Below are 21,578 nucleotides of genomic sequence, written 5' to 3'. Positions count from 1 at the left end.
AAGGCATGTGTGTTCAGATGCTGGCAGAGGCACATTTTATGATGAGACTTTGCCTTCCACTTCCTGTTTCCCTGGCATCAGCCCAGAGAGCATCCCCTTTACTTAGGTCTCAGGAAGAGAAGGCCAAAGGGTGTGTATCTCCTCAGAACACCCGCAACACCTTGCTCAGCAGGGATTCCAGTCCTTGTTGGGGGAGAGGCATCTCAGCAGAATTCATGAGGACTTGACTGAAAGACTCAGAAGAGGACCAAGAAAAGGCCTTTGGCCAGAAGGAGCAGCTCTGCCCCTGATTCTATGCACCATGTGGAAACTTGTCAAAAGAGAGAAACCATGTGTGTCTGGCCTGTATCAGCAACTTTCTACTGTGTAACAAACAACTCAGAATTGGTTAGCTACAGATCTCTATTTCACAGCTGGCTGTGTAGGTCAGTTGAAGGTTAGGAGTTTTTGGCAAACTCCAGGCCTTATGGATTAGGTGGACACCACTTCTATAACTTTGTGGATCAAGACCAAAGCAGCCATCACTGTTGGGCATGTCCTGGCCAAGGCTGGAAGTCAAAGCCTGGAAGGCTAAAGCCTGGGAAGGTTGGCAGGTCTCGTGGCAAGTCTACAGTTTGGGTTTTGCCTTGTCTAGTGTGGTGCACAGTACATGGTAGAAGAGCAGGTATAAAATCTTGCAGCAGGGAGGAGTAGAGTTTGGACAATGATTTACCACAGTGACCTTTAATCACTAAGGCTGTGGCCCAGAAGGTTCCCTGGGAATGTGACTTGCTATATAACCAGTATTCTTCTGTGTGAGTCTTAGGGTGCCGGGTAGCAGAGACTGGAGTTTTCCTTCCTTGAGTCTGTCCTGAGAGTTTGACTAGTTTTCTAATATATACGAAGTAATACAACTACCTCATGGCCCTGAGAGAGCAGGAACTGGTCTGTCCTAGGTGGTTCAGAATGTGACCTTCAGGAACCTTGTGATTTTTGAGGTTCCCAGACCTCACACCACACATGCTTAATGGGTACAAACTCTTCCGTTAGTTTCTTTCTTCTAAAGTGAAATTAAATCTTTAAAATGAGTTGCAAGAAGAAAGAATTGATTTTACTGCTTCCCCAAAGACTCTGCCTGCAAAGGGATTGAACTGACTGTTGGAAACTCTTGTAGTTTTGAGAGAGAGCTGCAGCATTGAAGCCCATTGGTCTTCTTGGGAAACACTATGTGAACATGGAACATCACTGGTTTTGACAGATTGAGACATTATTTTCATAGAGATCAACCTGCTAACATTTTTATTTTTTTGATTATATTTCTTGAGGTAATGTTGGTTTACAGGTGTTTACCTTAGGGGCTCAGGTTCACACCTCCTCAGATATGTGTTATCATACTAACCTTACCCCCCAAAGGCTCCCTCCCCACCTCCACCTTCCCATCCTGATGACCTCAATTCCACAGTCATGTTTCTAGGATATATTTTTGTCTCTTCCCTTTGTTTCTTTATGTGCCATAAGTGAGTGAAATCATTTGGTATTTGTCTTTCTGCACCTGAATTATTTCACTGAAGTCTGCTGAATTGAAAATATCATGAAGACACATGAGCTAACCCCTCCCAGTAAGCCTTGCTTGTCCCTGGTGTTTTCAGGTTGCAGATCTGAGCATGGGGGACCTGCTTTTACATACCACAGTGATATGGCCCAACCCACCTGCCTCGCTAGGAAAGTGGAAGAAGGAGCCAGAATTGGCAGCCTTTGGTATGTACTGGGGAGAAAAGGGGTGGCTTATTTTTCAAAATAAAATTTCTTTTATCAGACAGAATCAGTTATAATTAAGGGGGTGACCTGGATTGGTCCTCTTGCTGTGGCCACCCCAGATACAAATTGAACCCTCTGGTTAAGTACACCTGGTGTAGCCACCTGGCTTCGTAGGGACAGGGGAACCTGGGCCTAGGTCTGCCCTAGGTGAAAATACACAGCAGGGATAGATTTTTTTTTTTTGCTGCTGCTACTGCTACTGCTCTGAGTATCTTTCCAAAACAATGAGTTAATGGCAAACCAAGGAAGAATAAAGTGAAACATCAAGGCCGAACTGTCTCTGCTTCTGAGACTCTCCCCAACTCTAATTAATTCTCTCCCGGACTCTGTGATGGAATTCAGGACACCAGTTCTCAGTGGACTTGTTGTGGCCCCACGGGGTGTCTGGTCACTTTCAAGGCGCTTCTCCAGCACAGTGTGACTAATACCAACCACAGTAGAGGTGTCTGTAGATGATTTATGGTTTAATAAACTAGTTCAGGTGGAGGCAGTTGCTGCATTTAGAAAGCTCACATGGTTAGTTTGTTCGGCTTTCAGAGAGAGACCAAGGATGGGCCTCCACCCTGGAGCCTGTGGTGATGAAGGAAACATTGCCATAGTGGAAGAGCTTGTGTGGCCGGTGGTGTGGCTCCTGGGTGGGAAACGAGTGACAGTTGGTGCTGCGCACTTGTGTGTGATGTACACCTTTATATCTTTACGTTGTTTTTTTTTTTTTTTCAGTCTTCAAAACTGCCGTGGTCCTGGTGTATAAAGATGGCTCCAAACAGAAGAAGAAACTCGTAAGACTTCTTACTTCCCCCTAGTTTGAAGCTATCTTCCTCTCTAGCTGCTTCTCTGTTACAGTCCACCCCTTTGTCAGGCAGGTGCCTGCTGTGACTCTGTGTCACTAAGGATTCAGCTGCTGCCCTTCCTGGCATCTTCTGGTGAGGGTCACATGGAGAGCAGGGAGGGCAGGAGCTTTGGACCTCCGGTGGCTAAAACCTCCTTTACATTCTTTCTGTCCCTCTAGTTCTGGCCTTCGGGTCCTTTCCTCCTCTTTCCTGTGTCTCTCTTTGGGTGCTGACTTCAGTGAATCAGTTTTGTACACTGATAGCATGTGTGTCCCTTGGCCTCTCACTTTCTGCTGCTTGGACTTCACAGGGATGAAGCTGGACAAGTTTTGGGCTTCCAGCATCACTGGTGTTGAAAACTTGGTGCCTGAGGTCTGATCCGGGCTAAAGCAGCTTGTTCTCACGCACCTGGTTCCCTTTCTTCCTGCAGGTAGGATCTCACAGGCTTTCCATTTATGAGGACTGGGACCCCTTCCGGTTTCGGCACATGATCCCCACCGAAGCTCTGCAGGTTCGAGCGCTGGCAAGTGCAGGTGAGCTCTTCAGTGGGCCGGTGCCTACTCCGATATGTCTATGCAGCGTTTGTCTGAATCCAAGCTCTCATCTAAACACCTACCCTTTCGTTCTGTCTCTCCTTTGTCTCTTATTTGCTGAACCGTTTACTAAATACAGTCAACCTCTTAACAACATCGGACATTAGGTGTGCCTCTAATCAGAATTCAGAGACTCAAGGCCCATATCATTGCCTTCAAACTGTGTTGTTCCAGCAACAACTGCACTGGAAGGAAGAGAGGAAAGGAGAATGGATGGGTGGGAGGGAGGGACTGAGTGAATGACTCTAATGCCTTTCATATTGATGGAAGGAATTCGAATCGTGGTGCTCTGTGAATAGTATTCTCGTGACTAGCATCTATCTGTATGGCAATGAATCTTACTTCTAGAAAGAATACCTGAGACCATGAGCACACAAAGGCCATGTGAATAACTCACTTGCCTTTTCACTGAAAGACCCCAAAAGACTCCCCAGAGCACAAGAAAGCCATTGAATACATATGTTTTTTCTCCAGAGGTATTACAGACTTTGGTGACCCAAGTAGCAATGGGTTGAGTTATTGGGCAGCAGTGGGTGCTCTTAATAAGATTATATGATGCTTCAGGCATGTGGGGGAGAACGTCAGCAGGTGCTGTGTTGAAAGCAATATTCCTGTGACTTGGAGACCCTAACCAGGGCTTCCTTGGGGGCTGCTCAAGGCCATCTTCACTGCAGTTGCTTTTCTGCCTGAGGGTCAGGTGGTAACTCTAGCCACACCACTCCCCCTTCTACCTAGCTGGCAGGAGCAGCTCTCCAGGAGTAAAGACTAGCGTGGAGGTGTTTCTCTGCAGGGGCACAGGGCTTGCACTCCTGCTTGCCTCTGCTGGCTCCTGAAGGAAAGGCACGGTAAGTTCTGACAGTTGTGGGTGCATCCTCTCTGCGTTTCTACTGTGTCCACTTCTGTGGGCCCTCAGAGGAGCTCTGACCCTTATGAAACCAGCCCCTAGTCCAACATCCCATGGGGAAAAAACCTTCCTGCAACACTTGGTGAGCCATCAGTTCTCGTGCAGGTGAAACTGGATGTTGTAACCTTCAGTTACTACTCGTGGTAGGAAAACTCAAGGGCAAAAACTTCGTCTTTGGGATGATTATTTGCCTTAAAAGGGGTTCGCTCATCTTCCAGCACAGAGACTTACCCTCAGACCTTTTTACTTATGATTTGATCTGCAAAACTGATTTGCCCCTGATTTACCAGGCAGCTGTAAGCTGCAGGGAGGAAAGGAGTTGTAGGTCTGTGAACAGCCATAGTAGCATTTTGAGATTTGAGCACTTACAGACAAATGTCTTCTTGCTTTGCAATCTTAAGCTGTGAATTATCTAGTGGAAATTGTTCATTGTGTCTGGTTTACGAGTGGGAGGGCTCGACAGACTTCTAAAATGGGAACTTTGCCTTCTTTGGTTAACGAAACACATAAAGACTTTAAAACCTGAAAACAGCCATCGTTGTGATACGGTCCTCCTTGTTCTCCCTTTGCTTTTCACTCAAGTCAAGTTTAAAACATCAAGGTGAAACCTTATTTCATGGAGTCATAAAGATCAACCACTATTTCCCCATGGTGAGCACGTACACTGCAGCAGATTTGACCCAGGCAGAATCAGAACATGGACTTTCTAGATTGTATCTAAGTTGGAGAAAGCCTATGACACTTTCTGCAAATGGCCATGGTTGAATCATGTGGCCACAGTGTGGGTTTGTGTCCAGGGTTCTGAGCTGTTGGACAAGAATGAGGCCTGCCAGTGGGTACAGCTGTGTGTGTGCAGAGAACGTTTGCTTGACCAAACACTATTCACAATTTAAGTTACATGGTATCGCGAGGCTGATTACAACAAAAATCAGAGTGTTGCACACCAGGTGTTCAGGCTTAGGAATTGTCCTAAAATGGGTCTGTTCCTTGCTTTCTCCATGTACTATTTATACGTCTCTCAGAGCGGGTTCCGTGGGGGCTCGGAGAAGAGGGGGCTCCATTTGTTTCCAGGATCTGATTGTCTAGGACACTAACCTTGGCCATTCAGGGCTAAAGTTCTTCCCATGGACAGATGTCAGGCCCTGCCTGTTTATGTCCCTGGTCTGGTGAACTCTGCATGGAACTCTTGTCCTCTGTCTGGTCCAATTGTTGACAGAACAGCTCATCACTTAAAATAGTCCAGCCCTACAGACTGGGCAGCTCAAAGGGCCAGTTCTTCAATCAGTGATTGATTGATTGTCCTATTAGATTGTCTGGAAGATTTTAGCAATGGGATGTCTCCCAAGCATTCTTTGTCTTGGTACCCATGAAGCCCGCAAACACTTTGTCTCTCTACATTATAGATCTTAGAGACATTCTTGTGGTCTCATGCTACTCTGTACCAGTTATCTTACACCATGATGTGGAAAGTGCTTTTGTCAAAACGTAATCAATCCATTTGGAACATACCCTCATCCATGCCTGTCATTGATTCAGATGCAGAGGCAAATACCGTGTGTGAAATTGTCCACGTGAAGTCGGAGTCAGAAGGGAGGCCGGAGAGGGTCTTCCACCTGTGCTGCAGGTAAGTGTGGAGCTTCGTGCAGCCTAGAGAAAGGCTGTCATTGGGCCCTTGTGCTGTTTCCATCGTGTGGCTGTTATGAACTGTGCTGCGGTGAACATGGAGTGCAGCTAGCTTTTCGAATTGGTGTTCTCTTATCTTACAGGCAGACACCCAGAGTGAGGTTACTGAATCATAGGGTAGATTTAGTTTTAATTTTTTCAGGAGCCTTTATACTATTTTCCATGGTGGCTGCACCAGTCTCCATGCCACCAACAGTGCCTGAGGGACTTCAGTATTTGGGTGCTCTGTTGAGCCCTAAGAATGTTGTGGTTTATGTGTCCATAAAACGCATTTCAGAATGACAGGTTTAACTACCAAGAACAGAATTTGGCAACTTCTTGCTGCAAAATCCAGCTTGGCATCAGCTTATTCTCTAGTGGGCTGGGCTATCCCGAGGTGAACCACAGGGCACAAAAGGAAAGAAATCAGTGTTCTTTTCCACAGTGATGACGACACAGCTCAGCAAAGAAATTGGAGTCATGTCTCCGTCTTTCACCTCCAGCCCTGAGGGAATGTTTGTTTGGTTACACCTGTAATACTTGAAAAGCCCTGTGTGTTAAGTACTGTTTCCCTAACATGTGTAAATCTTTTTTCATAGCTCCCCAGAGAGCCGAAAGGATTTCCTGAAGGCTGTGCATTCGATCCTGCGTGATAAGCACAGAAGACAGCTCCTCAAAACCGAAAGCCTTCCCTCGTCCCAGCAATATGTCCCTTTTGGAGGAAAGAGATTATGTGCATTGAAAGGGGCCAGGCCAGCCATGAACAGGGCAGGTACTGTGGGGATTCAGACGTTCAAGATCCCCGTCACCCCCGCTCCACTGTAGAACTCAAATGAGCTTGACTTCATTGACCGAGAATTAGATGTTGCCTATGGGGATGACGTTGGAGTATGGTTCTTCCCCGGTGTGGGGTTCCTCGCCTGCACCTCCTTCCCAGGGGCTCTATGGGGACCTGCTCTTTGTCTCTTCCTCTTGCCCTCCCTCACGCTCTCCCTTTGTTGCTCTTCTCCCTCTGGCTGGGGAGCTTCTCTCATTTGCCAGGCGTGGAAGTGAGCGCATTCCCTTTCTGCAGGGGCTGTCTTAGCCTGCTTCTGGAATGAGAGTTGCTGCTTTGCATGATAGCCAGCTTTGTCTATCAAAAGCCACATGTCACATCTCTGCAAGGTCATAGCCTGCCATCCTGAGAACACGGTAGCTTTGTAGTCCAGAAACACAGTGATGCGCGTTCTCATTTAGGATGCCAGGTTTGGTCGACCAGATGACACATTAGGTTTTACCCTTGCCTTCTGCCTGCAGCTTTATTTTTAGCTTCAGTGTTATTTTGGGGAAGCCTTGAGCTGCTGTTGGAAAAGAAGACTGTAGAGTTTAAATGGTCCCAGAGTAAACATTCTTCTAGAACTTACTCCATCACCTTGGACCAGTGAGGAAGGAAGATTGATACTCTCACCTGTAACGGTGGTAAATATCTCTCAGAAGAAAGATGTTTTTCTTAGCAAGTAGGTATTCATGACATCAAGATATTTATCATTCCTTTCTTACAAGGCAGCCTAGAATGTTCAGGGAAGATTCCAACACAAGTGGTTTCCTTTGCATTTGCCAAAAAGGTTTCTAACCTCTGTCCCAATTCCCCTTCTTACTCTGCTCAGTGATGTTGAAGAGGCATGAGTAGAGTGAGCAGTTGGAAGTTTTCACAGACATCTTTCATAGCTTAACAGGGGGTATTACATTCTTCAAGTGGATTAGTACAATATAAGGGAGTAGCTATCATAAAGCTGTTCTCCAAAAAGTTCATAAATGTTTTATTAAAAACCCAGTGTAATGTGCACCCAAAGCTGACTAGATTCTCTGAGGTAATCCCAGCCTTAAGTTTCCATGTCCAGTTCCTCCTGTGGCACTCTTGTGAGAAGAATTACCCTTTCCAGCTCATATAGAGAATTTCACCTTAGATAGGCAGGGGATATTTAACGAGGACTGGAAATATATGTACCAACGGCAGGAAGCTCCAGCCATCACCGGGCAGTTGTTAATCAGTGGATTTAAATTGAGAGCTGCATTTCCATTGAGACTATGCATTTTTAGTGCATGGGACACTCAGAAGTTTTCCTGCTGAGATCCCTGTACAAAGAAAATAAAACTAACCTACAGCCTCTCCCATCTCATGAAACCAGGAGAAAACCTTGATGTCCCAGCCTGTCAGCCTTGGCTGATGGGTTCACTTTCTGCCTGATGTTTCATTTTGAGCTGAAGAAAATTTTTTGCAGCTTCCCATGGTCATTGGATAGTCATTAGCTGACCACGAGCTGGGGTGGGTCAACTCAGCACTGGCTGTTTGGCCTGACCAAGCAGCCATGGGTCTCCTCCATCATAGACTGCCTCCTGAACCCAGAGAGGTGCTGGTGCCATTAGGCGTCCTCGTGGTGAAGGGCAGACAGTCATGCTTTGCTTTGTGCTGTCACGAATGCCCAGGGCCTCCCTTCTCCCTTTGTTCAATTTGAATAGCCAGAAAAACCAATACCCTGCCTCCTCACTTCAACTGTACACGTGCCAATAACCCTCTGTCATTTTTGTATGTTCCCACATGCTCTTAAGAAAGTTTCCAGACATATAGCGCAGCTGAAAGAAATGTACATGTTCATCCCTCCTGTCTCTGTTCTATACTTTATCACTTCTGTTTTCATTATCATATATCTATCCACCTATCCATCAACTCATCTTATTTTTGACATATTTCAAAAGTGCAGACATTAGTACCCCTAAATATTTCAGCAGACACACCATCAGCAAGTATTTCCCATAGCCCGGTTTGCAGTGAAAGTGGTTCTAATCTGGGGGTTGGAGCGAGCCAGCCTCCAGACTCTACCACGGTGCTGTTGAGACCAAACTGAACAAGGAGGTTGGCTGCTTCCCTCTGAAGTAGCACTTGTTCATTTTTTCCTTTCTTCTTCTCATATTTCCTGGACAGCTTTCATTCCCCTCCTTGGCTCTGTGTTTTGAGTTGGTAGAAAACTCTGGAATGATGATGGATTGATGGGAATGCAGCGGTCTAAGGCAGAGGCAGTTTAGGCCACAGCTCAGCTCCCAACCTGGTCCTGCTGGACTAGAAATCACGGCTGCATTTGGTCATGTTTGAGAATAGTCACCTTCCTTCCAACTGCAGTTTTAATGGTCCGAGGGCTTCCGTTTGAGGAGGCAGTCCTGAATGGGGTTCTGGTTCTCCCTCAGTCCTGAATGGGGTTCTGGTTCTCCCTCAGTCCTGAATGGGGTTCTGGTTCTCCCACTCTGTTGGAAGCCCCATGGCACCTCACCTTCTTTTCTATAACGCAGAAGCCCTTCACTTCTGCGCGAGAAGGGGAACGGGCAGCATGTCTTCGCGGACGTCCTTGGGGTGTGTGTGTGTGTGGTGTGAGAATGTGTGCTGACTGGGTGGTGTCTTTCGTTGGTTTGTTTTTAAAAAGTCCAGCTTCCTAGAGGACAGTAGGCCAAAGAATGAATTCACAGATTATTTTTCTTAATGGTTAGTCAGTTTCCACAGCAGTTTGCTGGAGGGTCATACATTATTTATTTCTCATTCCATGCAGCTCCGAGATTTGATTTGTGGAAGAGAAACCAGTTTTATGTGAAACGTAGGCAAGAGGGGCCAACACTCCTATTGGCCCAGCCTCCTGGTCATGTGAACCGTCTCTGACAGAGGAGGGACAGCGGGGGGCTTGGTACCCGAGAGCTGTGCTAACACAGGTCTCTTGCTCCCCGAGTGGGATGCTGGGCCTTACACCCTGCAGGCCCTTTCCCCAGAGACGACATAACCTGCACTGTGCCTTGGCCTCCTCTTTTATAAACTGCTACTTCAGCTAATGACCCTAGGACAGCCCCTCAGATCCTCAGAGCAGGAGCACAGTCAGGGATGAGGGCAGGGCACACCTGTCTCCGCTGGGGACACCTGTGTTACCCATCTCCAGGCGCACAGGGTGAAGAATGAGGAGTTGCTCTCCTCTTCCCCATAACCCGCAGGGCCCGGCAGGCCTTTGTCCCCCTGCCCTTGGTCAGTCCATCCAGCCGGCCCGGGTATCTGGGCGTCCACCTGGCCTGACTCCCAGGCCAGAGAGGCAGTTCCTTGAGTTCTCCCGGTCCTGTCCTGGTCCTCGCTTTCTGGACTCTCCCTCAGGTAAAGCATGGGGGGTTGATTTTTCTATCTTTGTGTGTGTGTGCAGTGTCCGCCCCCAGCAAGTCCCTTGGGAGGAGGCGGCGGCGACTGGCCCGCAACAGGTTTACCATTGATGCCGATGCCATCTCGGCCAGCAGCCCAGAGAAGGAGCCCCAGCAGCCGCCCGCGGGCGGGGACACGGACCGCTGGGTGGAGGAACAGTTTGACCTTGCTCAGTATGAGGAGCAAGAGGACATCAAGGAGACGGACATCCTGAGCGACGAGGATGAGTTCTGCGAGGCCGTCAAGGGCGCGGCGGTGGACAGGGACCTGCAGGAGCGGCTGCAGGCCGCCTCCCTCGGCCAGCGCGAGCGTGACCGCGGCCGCCACGCGCTGGAGAGCCATGCTTCGCGCATGACGCAGCTCAGGAAGCAGGCGGCGCTGTCCGGCATCAACGGCGGCCTGGAGAGCGGCAGCGACGAGGTCATCTGGGTCCGGAGGGAGGACTTCGCCTCCTCCCGGAAGCTCAACACCGAGATCTGAGGCTGCCGGGCCCCGGCGTGTTGTGTAGATAGCCCTCGGCCCCCGCCCCGTCCAGCCTCACGCTGCCCCTCGCGCCCCAGGAGGACAGTCCCGGGTCGCGCTCCTGCACACACGGTTCCGGCAGCTGACCCGTGCCGAGGTCCCGTCGCTCCCGAAGGAAACCGTCATCAGCATCCCGAGTCAGCGGGCGTCTTGGCTTCTGTGCGCGTCCAGGGCTGTGATTTCTTCTCGGTGAATGAGGACCTGAAGAATGAAAACGAAAAACATCTCTAGCCCCGGAAAGCACATGACCCTAGGAGCTCAAGTGTGGACCGCACGGTAGTTAAGGGGCAGCACAAAAATAGGGAGAAGGACGCCGGTAAAGACCACTTCGTCTGAGATGCCCACAGAGCCACCTCCCCGCCGGGACATCCGCCTTCACGCAGAAGGACGCGGCGCGACTGTCCAGCCTGCAGTGTCCTCCTCTCCCTCTTAAATGTCTGAGCATATCTGTGTATTTCAAGAATGTGTGAGCAGAGAGGGTGGCGATTTGTGTTTAATTGAGCCTTTCTTTTTTTCCTCCTCTGTTTTGGTCTATGGCCGGTCTTACTCAGTGTCAGTGTTCGGAAGTCCTCGTTTTGCAGAGAATTCTAAAGATGCCAAACTCCTTGAACAGAGATCCAAATGTATCACTTGAAAAATAAAACACTATTTTTTGTATTTTACCTGAGATGCAGGGGCACAAACAGATAGGGATTTTACAGTGTTAGTGTAACTCTGAGTCTTAAAAAAAATGAGGCTTTTACCTTTTACAGAGAGTGAGGCATAGTGATTTTATATTTATATATGAAAAGTCAGCAAGATGCTTGTGCTTAGGAGGGGCCCTTTTTTTCCCAAGAAGCAGTTTTTTTTGTTGTTGTTTGTTTGTTTTTTTTTTTTTTTTTATGTTCAAATCTCTATGAGACGGGTGCTTGCTTGGATTAACAGAACGCCTGCTCGGGCAGTGTGTGTGTCTGTTGCAGGGAGGTGGCTTCTCAGTGGGGTTGCCATGGTGATGATCGGTTTCCCATCAGAGTTGCATCTTCATCCATCAGTTCCCTCCCCCTTCCCTGACAGTCCGTAACCAAACCTCTTGGCAAAACCACCTCTTCCAAAACATAGCTGACGTCTAACACTATCTTCATGCCAGCGGAACAGGGTAAACCTGCTGAAACTCTAACCTCTGACGCAGATTTCCAACTAGGGAGAACAAAAACAAATTAAAGCACTTTCCATTTTTGTGTGTAAGAAAAAAAAAGGTTTATAGCTTTTTTTCCCCCTCCATTTCACGATGTCCACTTCCTAAGAAGGGTTTTAAATAATATGAAAACTTTCTTTTTGGGGAAACTATCTATTTGGTGTTTGACACATCAGTAGGTACTTTAAAGACCTGAATTTTATAGTAGCTTTAGGAATTATATTTTATAAAAATCAGTTATGACTTTATATTTCCAGACAATAGAGAGTCCAGAACGTCACGCTCTTGTGCCCTGCCTGCTTTCCCGCTTTCCCACCTTCTGCCCCTCCCCTTTGGGTTTCCAGGGCTTTGAGCTTGATCTTTTGAAAGTTTTATTCTATTAAATTTTTGCTAAACCTTCTGATTTTCTTAAAAAGCTTTAGAATGGTTTCTATACCCTTTGTATCGCTGCACTGTCCTGTGTCTCCCCCAGTGTGTCGTATCCGGACGGAACACGGAAGCAGAGGCTCCTGACGGTCTCATACTCGCCCCAGTGCAACGGGTCTGTCAAAAATGCTGGAAAGTCTGGTGCTTGGAGAGGGTGCCATTGTCTCTTGTACATAAGGTCATGACGTGTCTATGTCAAAAGTTCTTATATATTTCTTTTATAAGCTGAAAGAAGGTCTATTTTTATGTTTTTAGGTCTATGAATGGAACGTTGTAAATGCCTGTCAAACAATAAAACTATTGAAAAGTGGACGATCGATGCTTCTTTTGGAGCGAGGAATGAGTATGACCTGTTGGTGGGAAGGAGTACTGGGGAGTCCTGTGAGTGGCTGCTTTCTACATCATGATGGCAACACTGACTTGGAGCTCGAAGGGTTTTGTTTTGTTTTTAAATATTTATTTATGCATACAGAACTGGGGTACAGGCCAGAGGTGTGGTGGGTGAGAGGATTCACCAGAGACAGAGCGGGAAGCAGAACAGGCAGATCTTTGAAGTACACTGCTGAGAGGAGCAGTGGGTGGGTCAGGAGCGGCCTGCCATGCCATGTGGGTCACCTCCCTGGCCAGGGATCGAACTTGTGCTGCAGTGGCTGCAGAGAGCTTCATAATGCAGTTGCAGTGCTTCAACCTGTTGCACCACCAGGGAGGGCCCTCGAAGGTTTTTTTTTTTTTTTTTGTGGCTGTGCCTGTGTAAAGAATGCCAGTCACAGTACACTCTGCTTGGGTAGCAGCGGCAGCTTTCCCGCGTCTGCAGGCATTGAACAAGATGATAGAGATGCCCAGCCTACTTTAAAATTAGGGGAGAGGGCGGACTCTCTCCAGTGGTGCAAGGGCTTAAGTCTCAGCACTATGAAGCTGTCCACAGCCACTGCCGCACAGGTTCCATCCCCAGCCAGGGAGTGACCCACAAGCATAGCAGGCCTCTCCTGTCTCCCCACTGTTCCCCTCAGCAGTGTATTTTAGCCAGTCCCCACTCTGTTTATGGTGAGTCCTCTCATCCCCTGCACCTCTGGTCTGATTCCCAGTTCTTGTATGCATAAATAAATAAATCTTTTTAGAATAGTTTTGTTTTTTTTTTTTTTTTAAGATTTATTTATTTATGCACACAGGACTGGGATACAGGCCAGAAGTTCAGGGGCGGTGAGAGGATGCACCAGAGACAGAGTGGGGAGCAGAACAGGCAGATGGGCAAAGTACACTGCTGAGGGGAGCAGCGGGAGGGTCAGGAGAGGTCTGCTGTGCCCTGTGGGTCACCTCTGGGGCAGGTGGGGATCGAGCCATGTGGGTCACCCCTGGGGCCAGGGATCGAACTCGTGCTGCAGTGGCTGAGCCTTGCTTTGCAGTGCTGCACCCTAATCGACCCATTGCACCACCGTGGGGTGGGAGGGGGGGTGAGTGGGTGGGGCATAAATCTTTTGTAAAAAGGTAGTTTTAGAAGTTGTAACCGATAGCAGAGTCATAACAGTTATTGAGATCTTGGTTTACTGATTCAGAGAAGCAGAAGTAGCACTGATGTGGATCTCCCACTGTCTCTAGTCTCCTGCCTCTCTTGAGGGGAGTAGGCTGAGGGGTGCCTGGGGAGGTGTGGGAGCTTACCCGGACCTAGGTGGGGGCACTCTTGAGACCGCCTCCCCTTTTTGTGCCAGCTGCTAGCTTAACACCTCATATTCTGTGGAATCATAAAATAAGTAAAATATGCTCTTCAGCTGCCTTCCTGCTGTCTCAGCAGCCTCCTCTTGCTCTCCTCAGCCCCTTACAAACCTACCTGGTAAGAGCTTTCTCACCCACACCTGCCCTCCTGCCGAGCAGGTTTTCTCCTTCCTGCCTGCCGGCACTAGCACCGTCCCAGAGCTCTGCTGTCCAGCGTCTGCCCTTCTGTGAAGTTCCTGGACCATTGGCACCCTGGAGCTTAGAAATGTACCAACGTGGACCCATTGGTCCTCTGGAGAGAACTGCATGCCAGCCAAATGCCTGGGGTCTCCCGTGCTTGCTCGAGTCTGAGAAGTGATGATTCGGCATCTCTAGATGCTTTGTGCATGTGCCATACTTCAGAGAACATGCCTTTTTGAGTATTTTCAGGTTTTGCTGAAACAAGTGCACATTTAAAGACACAGATTTCTTCCTGTAGCCAGTGGGTCCCCTTGGGGGCATGACAGTTGACGGACGAGCATCCCAAATGAGGCCTAAGTAGCTTGGTGACTTCGCCTCCCCTCCTGAGTCTGTAAGATGGAGGAATCCAGTTATTCAAAGTCAACCATAACAACCCTCTTCCCCAACTTAAGTTTTTTTTCCATGCTGGTGTTGCATCAGGATGGCAGAAAACCCCTGCAGTGGTTCACCTCTACTCTGAGGATGGTGGAGGGGATTTGGCCTCTGTTGTTAAGGTCTGTTCATCCCTGAGATCCTGGATCTTAGCATCACTGAGAGGCTGGGGCCATCTCATCAGTTGCCACGCCTCCAGAGGGACCCAGTGGCTGCAGAAAGAATCCTGTGTCTTTCACCGTGCACTTGAGCTAGCAGAAAATGACCATCCTCAGAAAGACATGTTCTCTGAAATATGGCACAAGCACACAACTTCTCATGAGATTTGCCCTCACCCTGAATCCTTCCAAGTTGGGTGGCGGGGTCCCTATGTTTCGTTTCACTCAGACTGAGGTTTTCTCACCTGGAGCACCTGCCCACTGCGTCCCTGGCATGGGGCCCTGCCTGCAATGTTGCCAGGCCACCCCCTCCCCGGCATCTCCACCCCTCCAGCTCTCCGCTGCCTGTGACCCCAGCCTGTGCATCTGTGTGTTGGTGCAGGGGGCGGCGCAGACCTGGTGAGAAACTTGGAAAACTTGAATTTTGCACACCCGCCCCCTCCAACCTACCCCGGGACGGGAAGTTCCCCTGACTTCCCCTCCTAGAGTTGCTGAGCAAGGGAGAAAGAAGGAGAAATGAAAATACAGGAAAGGCCACAAGAAAAGTTCAGAATATCCAGGCACACACAGAAAGTGTGGGAGAGCAAGCGATAGCTCACACTTCTCCTAGTCTTCCCTGCGAGAGGTCAGCAAGGCACAAGAAATGCTCAAAGACACATCACGAACGTGGGGTTCTGTCAACTCTGGATGTGCAGACCAGTCTCTGGATAGAAACCTCCCAAATCCTGTCTCTGGGGTCACTTTCCACTGTCCTTGTCAATAACCCGACCCCAGCCCCTAAACCCCATTTCATTTACAATAGCTGTCTCTGGTGTGTTCCATCTTTTCTGTGGCATGAAGTAAGTCAGCAATAAGCCATCCTGCTCCCTCCCCTCCACCATGTCCTTCACTCCCACCGTGTCCTCGGTGAGGGGCGGAGATGGTCACTTCCTCCTGTCACTTATTTTGGGCAGGTGGTTTCTGACAAGGGGTCACCTCACTTTATGCAGTCACCTACCCTCACGTGGGGGAGACACGCTCATTTGAAAACCTAAGCCCAGTGTCTTTAATTTTTAAAAGTCAGGACCCACAACAGAATATGAGCCTTTACAGCAAAATTTTATTATTCGTATTTTTTTTTTTTCAATGTGCTCCAGGTCAAAACAGAGTTGGGGTCTTTGAGCCACTGAGACCCTACGGGAGTTGCTGTCATGCACAGCTCCGCCACCCTTTGGTTCCGGGACTGAATCCTTTTCCCTCAGTCTCAGTGGTCCCAGTGGGCTCCCTCTTAGACACATGCCCCAAGGTCTCCTGTGCTCAGCTCTCGGGTAACATTGCCTCGCCCTTCAGACATGAATGGTTGGCTGACTACAATCTCCTCTCTTTCAACCCAGCTGTTGCTGCTATGACTGGGTCCTTCCTAGCTGGCTCCTGATGTGTGCCTGGCTGTGCTGTGTGAGAGACATTATGAAGGGCCCTGCCTCACCTGAAGTCACACTGCACAGCCATTCTATTGTATGGGGAGACAGTGATTCCCTGAGTTTATCCAGTTCTCTGCTGATCGACTTTAGAGCGTAGTTGCTGTTATTGTGCATGGGTCTGGTTGATTTCTTAGGACAGTATTATACAAGTAGTTTGGGGAGCATTTATATGCACTTCAAAGATTTTGATACAGGTTGCTAAATTGTGGATAGGATGTACCTGTGCAGCCTACTCCATGTCTTTACTTTGCCACAAAAGTGCCTGTGACCTTGGCAGTGGGGAACTGGTGGTTTCACCTGAGCTTTATATTTGGATTCTTTGGACGTGATGTACTTGGTGAACTGGACTTTCTTGCCCCCACCCTTCCCTTTCCACACTCTGCTTTACTGGAATATCTGGCCACTACTCACTGGAGTTTGGGGTAACTAACAAGAGTTGGGTATCAATGTGTTTTCTCTTTAAAACTCTGGAGTTTTTCCATGTTTATTGCTGCTTCATTTACAATTGGAAAGACATGGAAACAGCCCAAATGCCCCTAAGTGGATGACTGGGTTAAAAAGATGTGGTACATATACACAATGGAATATTACTCAGCAGTCAAAAAAGATAAACTCATGCCTTGCACAGCAACATGGAAGGAGCTGGAAGGGATCATGCTTAGTGAAATAAGCCAGAAAGAAAAATAAAAATACCAGATGGTTTCACTTATATAAGGAGTATAAAGGACCCGCGGAGGGTGGGGGGAAACAATAATAATGAAGAACTATATACCAGAGACATTTTACAGGGGTAGAGTGGGGAATGAGATAAAAAAATGGAGGGAGGAAATGCACAGGACTATGGTGATGGCACATGGGTGATTTGGTGATAGGAAGCCCACAGGGATTACAACTGAGATAGAAAAGGACACAAAATGATGTAAAAATAAGCTATTATATTATTAAAAAAAAAAAAAACTCCAAGGGGTTTAAATATTCCTCCTCCTGTTCATACTGCTGTATAATTTGCTTACAGATTTAAATGGAGTCAAGCTTTTATGTTAGTGATAAATGAACTAATCATCTAAATGCTTGGACAATCCTTTCTTCTTCCTAATACTCCCATCTACCTAATGAAGAAATTGGCCTTTCAGGGGAAAAATTAGGGTTTACAGGCCTTTTCAGTAAGGTTTCAGTAAGGCTCCATAGATGCCTGAGAGCCTGAGATGCCAGAAGCCCAAGCCTTGGCTCAAGCTGACCACACTCTAGTGACCTTTTAAGTGGCCATGGGGCCAAGAATAGATTGTTTCATTTAGGCATAGAAAGAGGTCAGGTAGGGATGTGTGGTTGGGGGGAAGTTTCTGTTCACCTGAGACCAATTTGATGTCTTTTATTAAAAGTCATTACAGGAAATCTTTTTGTAGAAGAAAAGGGCAGGAACCGTGACTGCAGAATTTCAATTAACCTTTCAGATCTCAGAAAGTTGCTTGCCACTTGGAAGAGAAAGATGAAGCCAACTCCATCAGACCTACCTACAGTCCTTGAGCCAAAATGTACTTTTTGGGGGTTCAGAGGTGCAAGTAATTTCAGGAAAAATCCATGTGCAGGTTCTCAGTGTCCCAGTCCTTTGCTAAAATTCATCTCTGCGTGCGAATGTGCTTGTGATGGAGGTGTGATCTCTTCCCTCTCCTCGCCCACACCCAAGTAACCCCACTTTATAAAGACAGAGACAGCTCACATCTCCAGATTACTCTCAGAGGGAAGAGCTTTCAGGATGTCAGAGGACACAGCATAGTGTGGTGAGGAATTGACTAATCCTTTCGCAAGTCAGGTGGTTTCAAATTTGCTTTCATTCAGTTACAGGAGGATTTGTCCCATGCTACATCATTAAAAGTAATCATTGTGCTAGGTCTGATAAGAGGTCCAGGAATTGAGTATCACCATAAAAACTGTCACAATGAAATGCCTTTTACACTCTGACAGTCATGAACAAAGTTACTCTCTGCTTGCCTCTATCAGTGTGAAAAGTAGAGATAGAACTGATACTGAACTCTGTTTCAACACTCATCTACATTCCATTGCATATGTGCACAAAAGCCTACAATCCACTAAGTGCTTCTTTCCTCCCACTAAATCCAGAGCACCATAGTTAACACTGGATTGGTGACTCAATTAATGTAGGAGACAAAGCTGAGAATCCTACCATTGTGTTACTTCCACATTCTCTTTCGTCAAAAATTTCAGGGTTTTTGAAAAATTGTGATATTTGGATTTTAAAAATTGCCGTTGACTTATTTTGCTCATTTTTTATTTAATAACCTAGAGATTATATATATTTATTTAATAACCTCATTTTAATCTGATAACCTAGAGTTTCTCTATATATGTACACACACACACACACACACACACACACGAGAAGACAGCTTGTCCAAGAGAATTTTTCATGCTCCAGGTGTACACGTTCAGTGACGTCACCAGGCCTGGAGTGAGGGCTCCCTCCTCTTGGCTCTTGTCTCCACCGGTGAATAAGTGGTGTAATGATTCACAATGCCATTGTGCTATTGCACTGTGGTGGAGAGTATATAGATAGGAAATTTTGACATTATGAAAATAAGACCCCTTTGGACAGGTGAGAGGAAAGGTCACGTGTCACACCGAAAAAGAGCCATTTGGGAGTTTCCAGAATGCCAAAATTATTCTGCTTTTTTACTGAACTGAGGATAAATGTGAGACAAGGAATTAGAAGTCTCAAAGAGAGGGAGAGGGACCCTTTTAAAATTGATTTTTGCAACTTTCCACATTCACTTCAGTGGTATCTTTAAGGACATCTTAGCCACTCCAGTATTAAGGAAACAAAAGCAAAAGTAAACAAACTGCTTCAGACTAAGGGCTTTTGCACAGTCAAAGGAACTGTCATTAAAACAAAAAGACACCCTCTTCAGTGGGAGAAAATATTTGGACGTCATGGATCTAACAGGAGTCTAATGTCCCAGATCTACAAAGAGCTCACACAACTGAACAACAACAAAAAGAAAACCCAGCCCAACTGATTCATGTCCAGAGAATTAAACAGACACTTCCCCGAGGAAGTCACGCAGAGGGCCACCAGGCGTGCAGAATAGTTCCCTGTTAGGGAAACGCAAGTCAAGACCACAGTGAACTACAACTCAGACCTGTGAGAGCGGCCCCCATCAAGAAGACCAGCAACAGTACAGGTGAGAATGTGGAGGATAGGAACCCTCTCACCGTGGTGGGAATGTAGATGGTTCTCTATAGAAAATAGCCTGGAGGTTCTCAAAATTTTAAAAATAGATCTATCATATGTTCTAGCAATTCTACTCCAAGTGTCTACCCGAGAATACAAAAATACTCATCGGAGGGCCTCCCTAGTGGTGTAGGAGTTAAAGACAGCACCATCAAGCTATTGCCAGCCACTATGGCATGAGTTCAATCCCCAGGTAGGGAGCTGACCCACATTGTGCAGCAAACCTCTCTTGACCCATCCGCTGCTCCCCTCTGCAGTGTTTTTCAGTCCATCTGCCTGTTCTGCTCCCCCCTCTGTGCCTCTTACCCTCTGCCCTTGGCCTACACCCCAATTCTTGTATGCATAAATAAATAAATCTTAAAACAAACAAGCAAAAAAAAAACAGCTGGGTTCCTGAGCACTTGACCAACCACCATGGTTTACAGAAATTGGGAAAGGCTGTGTGGGAAACCCTGTATCTCAGGGATCCATGCCTAGACTTCTGCAACTTCCCAAGGGCAAGAGATCAATGTAAAGCCTTGCAGGGAGCAAATTCTGAAGAGTCTTCTTTGCCATGCTTTCTTAGAGGTGAACTAAAAACCTGGAGCTTGGTTCTAAAGAAATTGGAGGTTTTGTCAGTTCTGGCAGCTCAACAGTATGCAGGGACTGATCTGGTAAGGTCAGCTGCTCAGGGCCCTGAGCAGAGAGAATTCTCCAAGATTGTTTCAGATGGAGTCACAAGTGGCCTAGAGAAAGATCTATACTTTTCTATGAAGGGATCAGCATAGCACATAAGAGAGCTTGAAGTTGAGGTCTCCAAATGAATCTAGAAAATTGACTGTAGAATTGAGGTTACCAGAAGGGGAAGAAGTCCGGCAGGGGTCCAGTGGACCGTGGTGGGACTATGGGGGACTTGGTGGCGGTTGTGTTGTGACAACACACGTGAAGAGAGGTGAACCTGTACCCCTAAATCATCCAGTGTTGCAGATCAGTAAAAAGAATCCGATTCAGACGAACATATATTAGTTGTAACAAAAATAGCAAATTATAGAACTAGGTTTGTATTTTTTTATATTTATTTTCCATATTTGCTAAGTTTTAGTCCTGCTTCTTCAGAGGAAAAAAATGTGCTTTTGGGTTTGTTTTATGAGGTAAAATGAGGGGTAACAGCATAGACAGTGACGCGCGCCCCACGGCCGCACCTGATGGCTGTGCGTGGGCGGCGCAGCATCTCCGGGTCTTTGCAAAAAGGAGCTGGCGGTGTGGCACCCACCGGGAAGGCCGGCACTCCTCCCCTGTAAGGCCCTGACGGTCAAGGTGCCCATGGACATCTGTTGGCAATAAGAAGCGTCATTAGCAAGCCCTAGTGCCTCAGGGGACGCACTCCTGGGTGGCTTTGAACGTGCACTTCTTCCCGGACTCAAGCCGGGGAATCGAAATCTGGGACCCGAGCATCAGACGAGCGAAGGCGGGTCCTGTGACCGGTGGACGGCGGCTTTCAGGTCCTGCCGGCCGCAGGTGAGGCGTTAATCCTTTTCTTGCTCCTGCCTTGCAAGCGCATTGAGAAGTACTCGATCTAATCGACCTTGGTGATTTGAAAATCCATGCCACAATGCCATCTATCGAGCACCTATTTTGGTAAGAGATGAGGGACACAGTACGACGTGATAAGATGAATTCCTGCCCCAGCAAGCTCCATCGGGTGAGGGGCCCTGCGGGATGCAGTTTGCTCCGGTGCTTCCTGGCAAGGCGGGGATGTCTGAGAGGGAACAGCGGCAGCAGGGTGCACCTTTACAGCTGGCGAGCTGGAAAATTCCCTGTGTTTACTGAAGTGCATTTCCTTGCATTATTTTTGGTGTTTATTTTTAAAGGACTAAATTAAAAGTCATGTATACTATTTATATGGATGCTGATGAATAATAAAGACAGGGAAACACGCCTACTGTCCCCTTCAGACTTGTCCTTGTTCCTCTGGTTGAAAAGTGACACCAGGTGGCAGCCACTTGCAACGATCCAGCTTGCCCAGCACAAACTGCTGCCACTTGGCACTGCCTGCCTTCTGCTGATTTTGTACATCGGAGCCTATCGACCTGATACACAGATAGATGCATGTTTAAAGGAAGTCACTTTTCCGGATTCCACTGTAGTTTGCATTATTTCATTTATCATACATCATCGTTCTGTCATCAAACATCCTTCCAAGATGTTTTTTTTTTTAAAGATTTATTTATTTGTACATACAGAACTGGGGTACAGGCCAGAGGTGCAGGGGTGGTGAGAGGCTTCACCAGAGACAGAGT

At 47.4% G+C, this 21,578-nt stretch overlaps 1 protein-coding gene across 2 annotated transcripts in view; it reads left to right on the top strand.

The window, feature by feature from the left end:
- TIAM1 (T-cell lymphoma invasion and metastasis 1) overlaps window positions 1-11,341 on the top strand; it is a 128,224-nt gene extending 116,883 nt beyond the window's left edge. For both annotated transcript variants that reach the window (XM_004675344.2, XM_004675343.2), the window contains 6 exons: window positions 1,629-1,737; window positions 2,518-2,576; window positions 3,058-3,160; window positions 5,661-5,748; window positions 6,386-6,558; window positions 9,995-11,341. In XM_004675344.2, coding sequence (XP_004675401.1) covers window positions 1,629-1,737; window positions 2,518-2,576; window positions 3,058-3,160; window positions 5,661-5,748; window positions 6,386-6,558; window positions 9,995-10,470 — 1,008 coding nt within the window. In that variant the 3' untranslated portion in view covers window positions 10,471-11,341. The remainder of the gene's footprint in view (window positions 1-1,628; window positions 1,738-2,517; window positions 2,577-3,057; window positions 3,161-5,660; window positions 5,749-6,385; window positions 6,559-9,994) is intronic.
- The last annotated feature ends 10,237 nt before the right edge of the window (window positions 11,342-21,578 follow it).

The sequence above is a fragment of the Condylura cristata genome, unplaced genomic scaffold (assembly GCF_000260355.1).
Source record: "Condylura cristata isolate star-nosed mole 26May11 unplaced genomic scaffold, ConCri1.0 scaffold00003, whole genome shotgun sequence".
NCBI lineage: Eukaryota > Metazoa > Chordata > Mammalia > Eulipotyphla > Talpidae > Condylura > Condylura cristata.
The sequence above is the reverse complement of the archived record's forward strand: the minus strand, read 5'-3'. Positions and strand labels throughout refer to the sequence as shown.